Source organism: Patiria miniata, unplaced genomic scaffold (assembly GCF_015706575.1).
Source record: "Patiria miniata isolate m_02_andy unplaced genomic scaffold, ASM1570657v1 HiC_scaffold_17, whole genome shotgun sequence".
Taxonomy (NCBI): Eukaryota; Metazoa; Echinodermata; class Asteroidea; order Valvatida; family Asterinidae; genus Patiria; species Patiria miniata.
The window spans coordinates 14,786,091-14,802,185 of NW_024037055.1; the positions used below are offsets into that span (position 1 = coordinate 14,786,091).

General features: G+C 42.8%; 1 protein-coding gene across 1 annotated transcript in view; it reads right to left on the bottom strand.

The window, feature by feature from the left end:
* Window positions 1-16,095, bottom strand: part of LOC119723937 — a 153,580-nt gene that overhangs the window by 15,780 nt on the left and 121,705 nt on the right. Inside the window, 17 exon segments of the mRNA XM_038194850.1 lie at window positions 111-190; window positions 720-936; window positions 1,134-1,304; window positions 1,619-1,802; window positions 2,420-2,616; window positions 3,209-3,422; window positions 3,553-3,682; window positions 4,741-4,919; window positions 6,777-6,928; window positions 8,189-8,429; window positions 9,290-9,445; window positions 11,075-11,191; window positions 11,973-12,121; window positions 12,933-13,107; window positions 13,902-14,117; window positions 14,888-14,991; window positions 15,448-15,738. Of these exon segments, the coding sequence (XP_038050778.1) occupies window positions 111-190; window positions 720-936; window positions 1,134-1,304; window positions 1,619-1,802; window positions 2,420-2,616; window positions 3,209-3,422; window positions 3,553-3,682; window positions 4,741-4,919; window positions 6,777-6,928; window positions 8,189-8,429; window positions 9,290-9,445; window positions 11,075-11,191; window positions 11,973-12,121; window positions 12,933-13,107; window positions 13,902-14,117; window positions 14,888-14,991; window positions 15,448-15,738 (2,973 nt within the window).

Consider the following 16,095-nt stretch of genomic DNA (forward strand, 5'->3'; position numbering starts at 1 on the left):
AGGTCTCCCAGGAGGCCATGTCGATGTTGAGGTGTCTCAGGGACACTTTTAGTGAGGGACACCATAGAGCAGATGCACCCCGAGATGATGTACCTAGATGATATACTGACCTAGTATAGTGCTTGTTCCTGCTGGTGTCGTCACACAGAGTTTAGCTGCATTGCACACCCTCATCCAAGAGTGGAGACTCCTGCACATTTGAGAAACAAGAGAAAGATAATTAAAGCTAATGGAATCGTTTCAAAGCTGGCAATTCAATTCTGTACTCAAGGAGTTGGTCCGCTGTGGCACATGGGTTCGAGCCCTGACGGGGAACATGGTGTTCATGTTCTTGGGCAAGACATTTCACTAAAATTGCCTCTCTACCCAGGAGTATAAATGGGTACCTGTGAAGGTAGAGACCAGAATGCGCTGATGTCGAGCTGCTGCAGAAACTGGTCTCATGGCCTGATGAACAGGGGTAATAATTGTAAAGCGCTTTGAGACCTTTGGTATTAAGAGGTATTTAAGCACCACATTATTTTTAAGGCTGCCAGGGTCCATAGTTCACGCGAATGCGAATGCAAACAAATTTGACATCATGAAATATTCGGTGCAAAATTCGTCAAACTTGAAATTTGTTCAACTTTTGTGAATTCACAGAGCAAAAATTTGACGTGACGTCAGAAATTTAGTATGGCAAAATCAAATATATTCACGCATTACCCGTATTCACTTACTTGCCAGGTTCCATGTTGAACTTTGGTGGGATGTCACTAATCTTGGTGGTGTCCTTGGGTATCTGGAAATCATCCAGGTTGTATCTCTCCTCTATGTCCCCGGCTCGGATGATAATCACTCCGTTCTCAATGGCCACAGAGCCAGAGGAGTTGCCTCCAACCACCATGCAGGGAATGATGTCATCTAGGAGGTCAGCTGAGCTACTCACGCAGTACTCTAAGGTTGGTGGGGGAACGGAAGGAGACATCAGACACAGGTAATCAAATGTTTTCAAGGAACTCTAGAAGGGGTTGATCTCATGAACAGCAGATTGGGTTGGGTGACTATCCGGAGATAGAGCTCGCCCAAATAAAAAATTACATTACTGCTAGGAAAATATTCAGTACAGCAACTCATTTTGCACAAAGTCCTACCATAACGAGCCACAGATTTATCCTTGGATTCAGACCAGGAGGTCCCAGTCTTGGTTGGGTCGGCGCTCTTCTCCACATCAGGTGGGTAAACCTCCTCCTCAAACTTCTCGCTGAACATGGAGGTGGTGTTGACGTCATCTCCAGCAGGCTGCTCCAGGAGAACAGTTACACCTGGGAAAAAACGGATATGGAATGTTCAATTGCCCATTGTGGTAAGTATTAAGCTGTGTGTGTGTACGACTGTCAATCTACTGTTCTAAGCCTGCTCAGAAGCATCAGAATCACTGCCATGTTTTCTGTTTGTTTGTCTGTATGTCAGTCTATCTCTACCTACCATCACATTCTACTATGGTTTCCAAGTCTGCTCCATTGATAGCCTTCTCGAGTCGCATAGTATGTAGTGTTGTGATGCAGTAATCCTGTCAGATCACTGTATATGTTGTCTGTCCGTTTGTTTGTCTGTATGTCAGTCAATCTCTACCTACCATCACATTGTACTATGGTTTCCAAGCCTGCTCCATTGATAGCCTTCAGAGTCACATAGTATGTAGTGTTGTGATGCAGTAACCCCGTCAGATCAATGCTAGTAGCTGTCTGGTTCAATCCAACGTTGACAAAGTCTTGCAGGTCTGTGGCCCCTCTGGAGGTTCCTATGGCCCAGTAATGCTCCTGAAAGTCAATTATTTCAGCTTTGGTTAGTACTAACTCTTTGAGCCCGTTTGTTTCACGCACATCCAGATAGCGATCAGTGATCTGACGCACTGATTGCTGCTCAGCATCCTGTGACAAGCGTACATGGCACAGGTATGCCATTTGTATGCCATTTGGTAATGAATTCGCGGCTATTTTACATGAAAATAACCCCTACTGCCTAACTTCCAATGCACGTGGTTTCTTAACCAGTTCACGTCGGAATTCTTTTGACTAGAATGGAACGAGGCACGGGATTACTTTTCACTCGACCTCAAGCCAGGCCGGTTGAAGCCATCACCCTCGGGTAGCACACTAGTATTTCTGGCCTCACTCGCTGCGAGCGGGTCGCTTACAGATATTTCCGGCCTCGCTCCCTGCGTGTTTATCCGTGTAATATGTTCCGAATACTGCAAAGCTTTTGCGTGTATACACGGCCTCCAGTGCTAACTGGTTAACCCAACACTATGCATGGTGGCCAATAACAAGGAAACCGCATGGTACTTTGACATCATACGATTGGACCCTATTGAATGCTACATCAAGATGCCACTAAACTTAGGACATAATGTTCAACAAAGAATGAAAGTTGTCACCTTTACGCCACTCTCCATGTCCAGGAAGCTCCACAAGACTTTAATGGTGGAGGCCGAGGACTGGAAAGATGTGGGCTCAAACTCATTGAAGTTGGAGTCGGTGTAGAAAAATAGGTTCAGCTGTGCTGGGCTGTCATCGATGTAGAAACCATTGGAGGAGGTTATCACTGATCTGCCATTTCCCAAGTAGGATTGGACTGTCAAATCAAGAAGACAAATATGAATCCTGTACGAAAATTCTACAACATAATACTAGGCCTACTGCTAATAATTGATTAAGGGGGTACGTTTCCTGTAAGCCATTATAAGGTGTCAGATAGAAGTTATAGCCCGTGATTCAGCCACGGTGAAACCAGGCGTGATTCAGCACCATGATTCAGCCCGAAATTTGGTGGACGGGTACCGCGAAGCACGCGGTTATTTTTCCCACTGGTGCAGAAAGGAGCCCTGCTGATTTCTTTACCCTTCGCACACGGGACGAAAACAATTTTTAAAGATTTTATTCTTTGCCACCCCCAAAAAACACACTTGGGCCAGAATAATGCCTATGATGATTTTAGGGCCGGGCTTTTCTAAATAAAAAAGCGACAAATCCTGGAGAAATTGAGAGAAAATGAACCGAATATTTGGATACCTGTACAATTTCAATGGACCGCTTTCGCTTCTTGCCGCCGGCCCCATTGATGTGCATGCGTGCAAAATTATTAATTTATTAGTAAAAGGTCCATGACCAAGTATCACTGAAACTAAATAGGTCTTGTTGCTTTGATTTATTAGCAATGAGCTCACCTGTCATGAAGAATGGAAACTCTTGTCCCTCTTCCCTAGGAGCAGGTGTAGTTGCATTGGTGTTGTTATCAGAGCTGGTCCAATTCAGGAGTTCCAGCCTGGGCAGATTGAGGTTGGTGAGTGTGAACGTGATGGGTGCAGCGTCCACGGAACATGAGGGATCACACTGATAGCGATCACAGGGATTGATGCAGGGAACACATGGCCTCGCAACCTGTACAATACAGGCACAGAGAGAGAGACGGAACTTAACAATTGGAAATTTGGAAAGATGCATCTTCTGGCTTGTGATTTTTTTTAAACACACCATTCAAAAATGAAGAAAGCCAAATGACCAGAATTACCTCTTCAAATGCTACGATATCTGTGGCCCCTGCTGCAGAGCCAACACCAGCAAAGTAGCGTGAGACAGGACTGGTTCCAGCCCTGAATGGTGCCCCGTAACGACACAGCTTGCTCTGATCAGGCGGCATCCTATATCAGAGGAAAAGGACAGAGTATTATTCCAAACCAAATGAAATAACAATGTTTAAGGTGCAGCGGCGGCAGAACGGGTTTGAAACTGGGGGGGCATCACCAAAAAGGGGCACTTGCAAATCCGTGCTGAAATGTCGACACGTTTTTTTCACCGGACACTTGGCCTCTGTAAAATCAAAAAGTGGGGGGGGGGGGGGGGGGGGGGGGGGTTAGGGGCTATGTTCCCATTTTCAGGCCGTATATTGTATGGGTTTTAGGACTTGGTTTTCATATTCCTCATTTATATCACAAATATCTATATCATTTTTTGAGATATGGTTACTACAAAGAAATAGTAAGATACTTTAAGGGCATTGTTGTTGTATCTTGAGGGGCCACTTTACTGTTCGAGGGGGCACATTTATGGCCACAAAAGGGGCACTTGGGAAAATCTGGGGGGGGCAAATGCCCCCCCCCCCCCCCCCCCCCCCCCGGGTTCAGCCGCCCCTGTTATGGTGCACCATAAAGGTATTATTTAGTGGAGTGCCATGGCCTCGTGGTCTGGGATTATTTACTGGTATAGCCATGGCCTCGTGGTCTGGAGTACTGAATTTATGGTCTGCGGGTAATTCTGTAGGCTGTGGTTCGAGTCCAGCCTCGGGTTATGGTGCATGTGCCCTTGGGCAAGGCACTTAGTCACTCATTGCTTCTCCTCACCCAGGAGTAAATGGGTACTTGTGAGGGCAGAGACAGTTAATGTGGTTGATTTTAGCCGCTTTGCGCCGAAATGGCAGCATTGAGCTGTATACTCCCCAGGGAGCTCAAATTGTCTTTAGAATGTTTCATTGGCCCAGTGAGCAGGGTTATATATGTAGCGCCTTGAGCACGAATATTGATGGATACATGCACTTTAGAAATACAATTATTGCTATTATTTAGCGACCAACACAATACTTTGCCACCCCACAAATGACTTTTCTGTTCATTCGTGGTGCACAAATGAACAGATAGTCACTACTTGCTGCAACAAACAAATTGTAAGACACAATATGAAGACGAAACACCATTAGACAGACCTCAAATTTCGGAGTGTTGCCGAGACAGACGGAGGATTGAAGGGGTCCAGTAGCTCAGGGACGTAGCTGTCTCGATTGAAGACATGAAGGATGAGCTTAGTGGATGAGGACAGGACTGGTATGCCAGTCACTGAGGACAGCAGCTTACCATCGATGTACACTTCAAAGGACCACTCATCCTGTAACAAGGAGAAGTCACCATGAAAAGTACAAGGGAAAGAAGTCCAGCAGCAGATTTCGCGAAAATTTACGCAATGGCGTAAGTCCCCTTGCGCCACAATTTATCGTGTATTAAAGTTGTGCGACATTTTATGCTGAGCAACATTTCAGTTATGACAATTTCACCAAAGTTTTATAGTGCGTAAGGCTGCGACTTGCGCAACAAATTATGGCGTAACTTGCGCAATCATTTTAGGTGGCATAAGTTAATGGAGTAGCAACTTAAAATGACCTATTTTATCAGCAAATTGTGATCAACTTGGAGCCTGTCATTGCACAACTTATCAAGGTTGATAAAAGACACTTACAGCTTTGTGTTTGAGGTAAATGGATTGCTATTGTACTGGTGACAGAATTTTTAGAGTTGCCGCACAATTCCAAAGAAAGTCGGACAAATCTAGTTAAAAAAAGATGGGCCGAGGCAATCTAACAACTGTTTCATGAATGAACGAAATCATACCCAAATAGCTGTCGTTAATGCTGTTATTATCCTCGTCCAAGATGTTTTCGATTATTGAAAACGTTAGACAGCTACGCCAAGTTTCGAGAAATCGATGGTAAGTTTATTGCACGGCTTCACATTGTTTCGTGAAATTGGCTGCAGAACTTACAAGGGAAAGGCGCCTGCAATTTCTCTTACTCCTTATATGAGCTCGTACATTGTTTAAACCCACCAATTTTAACCGCATTCCTAGTTGAAATTCAGCAGTGTCTCCTGATGACAACACAGAACATTCTGTTTTAATCATAAAGTTACAGGCTTACAGGATCATTTGCTTAATAATAATTAACCGTTCTGATAAAGCGCATTTTACACGGGGTCCCAATGTGCAGAACAATTAACAAAGAAAACACAAACATTATATATAATTTGCAGTGAACAGATGGGTTTTAATATTAGCTTTGAAAGTGTCCAGGATTGGGGCATCCTTGATGTGATTGGGTAGTTTGTTCCAGAGGGTGGGGGCTGCAAATGAATTTTGCTCATCTGTTCTAATAATATCACCACTCAAAATCCAAAATACAATATTCAAAACCTAACCTGTTGAAGTTTCAGCTCAGTGGATATTACGCTTTCCGAGAAAACAGTGAAAAGCCATGCACAATGTTTGGATCACGAAACAGGATTTCATCTATGACACTCGTTATTTCCAAAAATCAGTCAATCGAATGATTGTTGGAAATCACATACATTTCTTGATTTATTCTAAATAACAGCAAACTAGACAGAATAATTTCACGGGTGTTTAGTACCAGTACAATCTTTGGATTAAATCCAAGTAAGATTTTTGATAATAATTCAGTATGTTACTTTTGAGGTAAATGCAAATGATCCTATGTGCCTTAAATCTGGTTCAATACACAATCACAAATAGCACACAAACAAATAATAATTACAGCAATAATGGTGACAAAAATAACTCCAATTAAGGCCAAAAAAAAAAGTCTCCGGTTTCTGGTATGGAGCTTGCCCAAAAAGTGGTGCGGCGACGCGGCTTTTTTTTTTTTTTTACCTGACTTTTTTGCTTCAAATGTCGGCCGATGACTGTAAATGGTGCCCGACTAAACTTAGTGCAAAATGTACGGGAGTCCAGAGAGTCCACATAAAGCTTATTCTCGATCATACCCCCATCTAAAAACATGTTTAAACTGTGCTGCAGCAGAATTCCAGTCAAACCAGTGAGTTTGGCGGTTTTGAGACATCATCTTTTATTGAAAAAAAATTTTCATTTTGCCGACGCGCATGGCTACGGCGGCTCGCGCGCATACCAGAAACCGGAGACTTTTTTTTGGCCTAACAGACTATTTTGACCTACCTCATCAGCATCAAATGGCATGACCTTAAAACTAATGGAGTAATGACGCTCCTCCACTGACGGGTCGAAGTCTAGATCTACAACACTGGATGACATCGGCCACTCATCCTTGAAGTAACGGCACCACAAGACTGCTTGTGATGCGTCGCCATCTGGCAAGAGACAGTAGAAAATTACTGAATTGTACCTTGATGTAAACTGACAAAATGACAAACTTTAATAGCCGCTCCCAGACTTTCTGAGTTGATTTTGTAAACACAAGTAGTTAAAGGCTTTCTCACTGTTTGTAATTTTTACGTTTGGTGAAAATAATAATTATAATGGAGTCTTATATAATAATAATAATACCGGAGTCTTATATAGCGCACGTATCTACCAACAATTAGGTACTCAAGGTGCTGGAAATTATGTCAATTATTAAAGAACGGTAAATAAAGTTTATGAGAAGTATGAGACCCATTATGTAGCACCTTATAATGGTTTACAAGGTGCTGCGGCGCACATTGCAGCCACTGCCAGAAACACCGGGACAGACCCCTTCTCTTAGCGATAAGTGTTACTGGGTTCTTTAACGTGCATTACACAACACACGGGACCTACGGCTTTACGTCCCATCCGAAGGACGAAGCAATAATGGTAAAGTGCCTTGCTCAAGAGCACAAGCACCATGTTCCCACGGTCAGAATTCGAACCCATGCACCACGGCACACGAGTCGAACACCGTTTGGTGAAAGGTGATTGGTTTCTATAGTGGATCCGGTGTTGTAGACTGGTTCCCTACCTTGCTATTATCATTCTTACAACTGTCTTTATAGCGGCGTGGTGAGGACCAGTTTACCACAACAACCAATGCTATTTTATTTCATAAAATGAGCATTTTTGACATCTGAATCCTATTGAGAAGCATTCTTGGTAAGAAAAATGGACAATACGAATGCATTTTCTAATGAATTCAGAAATATACAGAATAATTGTACATCAAATTCAGGAGCCAAAGGGGATGTTCATTATGTTCAAATTTTCATTATAGCGGTTTTCCTTATAGCGGTGTTCTGCTGTATCCACATTGGTGGCATGGGTGGCGTAAAGCGTTCGCCTCTCACTGACATGGTCCGGGTTCAATTCCCGGCTTGGGTCATATGTGAGTAGAGTTGTTCACTGATTCTCTCCTGTGCCACGAGGGTTTTCTGCGGGTTCTCTGGTTTTCCTTCCTCCTCAGATTCAACAATTCAATCTGGCTGTGCTCTGTGGTAAGACATGAGTTGTATGGCAGCTTCCTAAGGAGACTTTACATGCCTTCGGTTTGACCACATTGTAGCAACTGCATCCTTCGTTATCCAGCTTCTGCTGCGAGTAAAGACGATTAACCCCCAAATTTATTTATTTGTTTATTAACAATACAATCAACGTACTGGGATAGAGTTGGAAGCCGCACGCTCTCTGTAGAATCCCTCTCCCCTTGTCCTCATCCAAGACACTGTCTCCGTTTTGGTCGGCTTTCTCGATAGACCAGGGTCTTGGAGCCTCTGTCATGATCAGTGGCTGGGCAGCTTCGGTTGTGGCTTGGGCCTTGAAGGTCGGAACGGCATAGGTTGTGTTATCGTCCTCATTGATGCCAAGGAAGTCAAGACAATTGCACAGTGGGCAGGCAGACTGTGGAAAGAAATGAAGTTGATAAGAAAAAAAAACAGAATTGTTTATCCAGTGCGAGTTATATTTTCTTATATTTTTACTTCAAAATCAGATATGGGCTAAACAGGCCAATCAGTTTCTATCAAACTCTAATCTTCCTCTCAAAAAAGGAAAGGGAAAATCAGAAATGAATCAGATTATTTCCAATTTCAGATGGATATCTCTCAGATCTTCTTTCGAACCTTACAGGCCTATTTTCCCCTGATAACAGAAAAACAAGAATTGAATTCAAATTGTTTCAAACTTAGATTGAGATCTCAGAGCTTCACTTCTTTCAAACCCAAATTCTCCCCTGATAACAGAAAACGGACTTGAATGAAATTGTTTCGAATTTTAAAGATAGGCCATCAGCCTGGGGGTTTGGTTAGTATCAAATCAGGGCATAAATGATTATAGTGTGCATGCGCAAGGTATACCGCCCCTAGATGTGGTAACAACCATTTTGATGGACATTTTGAAAAAAAGGGTGATAACACCCAAAAAGCTGCCACCGCTGCAGTGCTATCACATATTTTCCAACTCTGGAGGTGTGTACCTTGCCAAAGATCACTATGACGATTATCCCCCTCATTCGATACCGGTGGCCAAAATTTTGGACCGAGGCTGATGGCCTAAGAGGTATCTTAGAGCTATAGCCTACTTTCACTAAGAAACCACCCGGACCACAAAGAGAAATTTAATTTCTTACAACATTCCAAATGCTGGTCAAAGTAGTTCTCTTGATTAATTCTTTTTATCATGGGATCAACCGTGTAAAAACAAGCGAATAATAAAAATTAAAAACTGACCAAAAGTTGTCTGGCCTATTGTATTGTACTTACCTGGTTGAGAGGCTTGACATAGCAGCACTGACATATCCCTTCTTGCCAGTTCTCCCGTCCACCAAAGTCATATTCCCCGATGACCCCATCCGGGCCATCCCAGAATAGAATGCTGGTCACACTCTGCAGGTCAGGAGAGGCAGCTTTCAGGTCAAACTGCAAAGAAATTGAGGCAGCAAAATATAATAAGAGTTTATTTTCAAAAATGCGATACCCATTGGAGTCTTAACATGTTTCTAAAACTACATTTTATGCTTTAACTATGTGTTTTACTGCTATTCATAAATAGCTAAGACAGCTAACCCATTCCCACTGGTCGAGAGCCCGTCACATGGCCAGTCTTAAGCGGTTGATAAAATACCGGCTGGCTGGTCTTGAATATTTTTCCAGTGTCACAAGAAATTTGGACTCCTATGAAATCCAGTCCCTTTTCACCCTTTTATTGGTTGAACGTTCACAAATCCTCGGTTAGGCATATGCAATGCTACCAATGAGTCCATATTTGATAGTCCTAATTCACTCTACACCGACACAGCTACGTTCTGTCCACATCGTGCAGTACGCGGAACGTGCACGCCACTCTCCATATAAGGAGTTGTTTACGACAACTCACGAAAGGCAAATACCATAACTTAGCCAGCGCGGGGTTTCAAAAAACATGAAGCAAAATTGTTGAACAAAATCAAAATTTATTATTTTTGACTTGTTTTGACTGTTTGACCGGAAAGGCATTCATGAATGGGAATAAATATATGCTAGGCGGGTATTAAACACTATGCTTAAGACCAGTTGGGAGTATTAGTGTTTAAATCCGGCCAAGCACAAATTCACTCCTTATTATTACCGTTAAAACTGACTTTAAACGACTGGGAGAGGGCTGGATTCTAAATGGTAACAAACCCACGTTTATCGCACTTTCAAAACAAACTCATCAAGTATAAACAGCTACCGCATCACCCACAATAACAACAATAACTTTTAGTTAAAACGTAATTCACCAGCTACTAATAGGTGACTCTGAAACAAATACACTTAAAATTCAGCAAAGTGCTGGAGAGAAATCATCAGACAGAAAAAAAAACCCTGGAAAACTGGATCGAATAACTGGATGAAAGTCAATGAATAGATATTGCTGCTAAATAAACTGGTTCAACGGATATTGCTTGACAGAAATTATTGGGTGGAAATATGGCCCGAGAGAAATCACTTGACATAAATCACTGGACATTTTTAACCAGATTGAAATCACTGGTAAGAAAAACCCCCAAACTATGGTGTTTGGTTGTCCACGAGGGGACTACTTACCTGTTGGACCTATAAATGCATATTTCCTTAGCTACGTAAATTAACCGCTAAAGTAAAGATTTTGCTATAGCGTGCCACAGCGCCCTCCTGCGTCAGCGCCCACAATAGTCAGAGCCCCTGCCATTATCGTCCTCTTTTTCTTTAGCGCTCGTGACGGTAGGACGTGTTTTTCAATGCTCGCAGTAGCATGCACGATTTACTGGATTTAATCTTTACTTTACTTTAGCGGTTAATTTACGGAAATATGCATTTATAGGTCCAACATGTAAGCAGGGAACGAAGTGGTCTAACTGAATAGGAATAACTAGTTATAAATCCCTAAACAGACCTCACTAGATTTAAGTCAATGGATAGAACTCCGTGGGTAAAAATCATGCTTTTGTCATAACTGGATAGAAATTTCTACACACAATAGAAGTTACTGGATATCTCTCTTTGTTAATTTAAAAAAAAAGTTTATCGAGTGAGTGGAGGACTGACCTCATATTCTGAGCTCCTGACAATCTGTGCATTGGTGACGTATGCTCCAGACAGCATACGAGGCCCTCGTGTGTCCCGCTCCATCTTCACTGTCAAACTCTCATTGGATGCAAACACCTAGAGAATCAAATATACACAAAAGAAAACAAAAATTGAAACCAGTGATTGAAACTTGCGACTTAAGCACCAAAATGTTTAAAAGAAATTGATAATGTTTCACCAAATCACAATTCAAACCAAATCATTAAATGAATCACAAGTCATGAGCCAATGTGGCCCATCGTGCCAGTGTTTATCTCCAATTTCCTTTGCCTGAAATGACTGCATGACAATATTTCTATCCCCCCTGGATGGGATGCCAGTCAATTGCAGGTTTCTCCCCAGCTAATACCGGTACCCTTTTATACTCCTGGTGGTTAGAGGCAAGTGGGGGTAAAGTGACTTGCCTAGGTACATGGTGACTGGCAACTAGGCTCGAACCCCTGACCCTCTGATCATAAGTCACAAACCCTAACCACTAGGCCATGGCTCCCACTCTTTGTGGAAGCAGATGTGGTGAGAAAAATTTCCAGACAAATGTTGTCAGCCAACCTGTTGTGAGTATAGTGGGGAAGTGTGGCCAAGTGGTAAGTGTTTGTGACTCATGATCAGAGGGTCGGGGGTTCAAATTCAGCTGCTGGTCGCATGTTGTGTCCTTAGGCAAGCCACTTCACCCCACTTGCCCCTCTCCGCCCAGGAGGATAAATGGGCACTGACCTTAGCGAGTAATCTGTGATGGACTGGCATTCCATCCAGGAGGGAATAGATATATTCTCAGTTATTTCATGCCACTGAAACCGGAGATAAACGCTGGCCTGATGGGTCATATTGGCATGCGACACACTTGACTTGACTTTACCTGTTGTGACTGGTACTCCAGTTCCCAGTTCTCCCTGTCCATGTTCCAGAGTCCCTTGAAGTCCATCGCTGACCACTGTGGGTCAGTGAAGGGAATGTCTCTCAGTGGACAGGGTGGGCCCACTGGGTTGGGCAAGTGTAGGATTGTGCCTGCAAAGTCAAGTCAAAATGGTAAATTATAGATTTTAAGTTACTAAAAATTAACTTCTGCATCATGAACCTTGTAGACACTGTGCACAAGAAGCAACCTCAATGGTGGCCAAAGAGTGATGCTATGCATCCATTGTGTAACAGTAAGCAAAGACGGTACATTTATGCATTTACAGATGTTGTGTTCATTGTGATATTGGCTGTACTTTGCGCCAAACTGATGTGATCTGGTAACTTAGGGATTATGGGGTAGAACTACAAGGAAGAAAGACCAACAATTGGGACGTCCACGGTCAGTCCGTACATAGACATTTCTGTACCCACGATGCGAAATGTCATGGAAACTTGCAATTTCAACAGAAATGGATGAGAAAAAAGTAAATGCATACACTAGTGGTGTTACAAAAACCCCAAAGCATCAAGTTGGAGTGAATGGGCACCTTATTTCCTGCATATTAGAAACTCGAGAAAATTAATCACATACAGCACAATCTACACTTTTGTGCAAGCAGTCCATTACTCTAACTGAAGCGTTTATTTCCAAAATGTGATAAATTCATTGGAAAAAAAGTGAAAAAGTTGCACGGTTATGAAAACTTACCGAACATACACAGTATTAACAATTGTTTCAAAACTTCATTTTTTGCTTGATTGTATTCTCAAACTGTGTGTAACTATATAAAAGCTGCCAAAATAGACTTTGGGCAACTGGGAAAGAGCAGGATTCTAAAAGGTAACAAAATGGCATTTAATACGTTTTGGAAAACAAACTCTTCGACTGTTACTGTGTTTTGTAAAAATTTCAAATTACCAGCAACTTGGGTTCTGTCTCCGCTGTCAGTGATGTCCATCTTGAAGTCCATTCCATCAACCACCAGTCCTGCAGTCGGCTCAGACGAGTCAACAAAGATGGGTCCCACTTGGGTCTGGATACTATCTCCTGCCTGGTTGACGGCTAACAACTGGACAAAGTAAGGGTGGTTCATCTGGAAAACAAACAAAGAGTGGATAGGCTGAATTAAATAGTGTCAAAATAATGTATATCCATGAATAAATTATATCTTAAAAAAACTAATAGCGATTCTAGTTCTAATCTATTCCGATGTTTTTTAATTGTAAACTCACAAAGTCATAACAAATCGTCACCGTTTTCACAAACTGACATGCACACGATGGGTGCTGTCTAGTCGTGAAAACCCCATAATCAATAATTTCGGTTTCACGAACCGACATGCAGGCGTGCGCATGCACTTCGTACACTGACAAGTAATGATTTTGGTTTTCACGAACCGAACCGCACGCCTGTGGCGGAAATACAATTCAGACAAAAAAAACACTATGAAAGGTTGGACACAAATTTACTTCATCACAACAGAGTGTGTAAGTTGACCTCAAAAACCTGCAAGATTTTATGAGAATACAGCACATCCGGGCACCATGTATAGGATCTACAACGTGTGCAACGTCCTATATTTTGCATTATGTCCTGACTGGGCCCATTCAAACAAGGGCAATAAATGAGCATTTCAATTTTCAACAATAAAAGGGCGTTTCAATTTACACCATATTGAAAATTGTGTTAATTGATGACTTTTATCAAAGTAACATTGCTGACCTCAACTTTCTTTAACCAATCACATAGACAACAACTGGGTAAATTCAAACACGGGGTCTGTGACTAGACGTCAGTCAGTATTAACTGGACTATAATCAGTAACTGGTACGCAAGACTTCCATGCATTCTCTATTTATCGTCCCTCCATATAAAAGCAAGTTTTACCTCTAAGTTCAGGTCCACAAATGTGAAATCTCTAATATCCGGGCCGAGTACCAGCCAGTCTTGGCCAGGTACCGGTGGCAGGTTGTTGTCGTCTTCGACATCACATGACTCAGCTTGCACGAGACGTATGTTGAATGATTTGATTCCACTTTCATCATCCCTGTAATTCTCCCATACCAATGGGATTGACTCGATGCTGTCCGTGTATGTCACAGGCTGCAAGGAGTAAAAAGAAATGGAGGAGTTACAATGCTCTGATGAGTGTACAATGTGAGTAGAAGACTGGTCCAGCACACAGCCATACCAATGGGATTGACTCGATGCTGTCCGTGTATGTCACAGGCTGCAGGGGGTGAAAGAAATGGAGCAGTTACAATGCTCTGATGAGTGTACAATGTGAGTGGAAGACTGGTCCAGCACACAGCCATACCAATGGGATTGACTCGATGCTGTCCGTGTATGTCACAGGCTGCAGGGGGTGAAAGAAATGGAGCAGTTACAATGCTCTGATGAGTGTACAATGTGAGTGGAAGACTGGACCAGCACACAGCCATACCAGTGGGACTGACTCGATGCTGTCTGTGTATGTCACAGGCTGCAGGGGGTGAAAGAAATGGAGCAGTTACAATGCTCTGATGAGTGTACAATGTGAGTGGAAGACTGGTCCAGCACACAGCCATACCAATGGGATTGACTCGATGCTGTCCGTGTATGTCACAGGCTGCAGGGGGTGAAAGAAATGGAGCAGTTACAATGCTCTGATGAGTGTACAATGTGAGTGGAAGACTGGTCCAGCACACAGCCATACCAATGGGATTGACTCGATGCTGTCCGTGTATGTCACAGGCTGCAGGGGGTGAAAGAAATGGAGCAGTTACAATGCTCTGATGAGTGTACAATGTGAGTGGAAGACTGGACCAGCACAGAGCCATACCAATGGGATGGACTCAATGAATAGACTTAACATTGTTCCAGCAAGCACTTACCATGCCATAGAACGGTCCAGCACGCAGTCGACCCTCAATGGGTGGAGTGATATCCACAGAGAAGTGACTGGTAGAGGAGTTACACTGACCTGCTTCATTCATCCCTGAAAGTAGAAAAATTGGTAATAACATCTCAAACAGGTTTCTGTTTTGGAAACCGAACCAGCCAGAGTTTTAAAATTATGATACAACTTTTTTGTTGCAATGAATATGTGATGCGATCAAGCTACATGAGTCGTTTGCCGACCCTGGCCAATTTTTTTTTTTTATAGATTTGAAGAGAGCACAATCTCAGCATTATTACTACTGTGAAAACCCCATGCTGGTACCATCTTTAATTCAAAAATTATGGAAGTCGGAACACCAAGAAATGTGATGAAGTGATGTGATGAAGTGATGTGATGAAGTGGTCCAATTTTGGCCTGAAGCTCCAAATGAAAATTCCCAACAAACGACTCATTTAGCCTGATCGCATCACATACGTCAAAGTATGTCCAGCGATTGAAATATACCTTTGAGATTTGAGATGGTTTTTTGCAATAAGACTGTTCATCACTCACCCACAACAGTGACATAGTAGGACCCTTTCTGCGTCAGATTCAGGCCTTTGACCTCCACAAAGGTGTCCTTGCCCACAAAATACATGGGCTTCTCACTGAAGGTAGCCTGGGACTGCGCCGTCCCCAACAGCATATCCAGGCAGTCCATGTCTTCAGGCGGGATGGAGGCAGGGGAGGGTTTGCCCAGGCCGACGTAATAGAGCAGGATGGGGAAGGTGGACTCAAATTTGCCCCAGTTGAGTTGCACCGCAGACAGGGAATTCACAAAGTCTGGAATGTCAACCTCAGTTACTAGGACAAAAAGCAACAAAATAGGACATGGAGTTGCATGGTCATGCCAATATAAACACAGTCAATTCCAAAACAAACAATACATTAGGTTGAAATCAATCTGTAGACATTTCTGAACTTGAAACATCAGCTCATTTGGGTATTGGCTACCAAATAAACATGCATAAAGTTAGCAGCAAACAAGGTCACTGGAAACATTGCATCTACACTGGGCAATAGAAATATTGGAGTCTTGCTAAACAATCTGGAAAGTACAGCTAGGAGATTGCCCATATGAAGCACAAAATATTCTTCTTGCAGAGGCAGCTCGATAGTGGATTATAACAACAGGACGTATCGTTACCGACACCATGAACT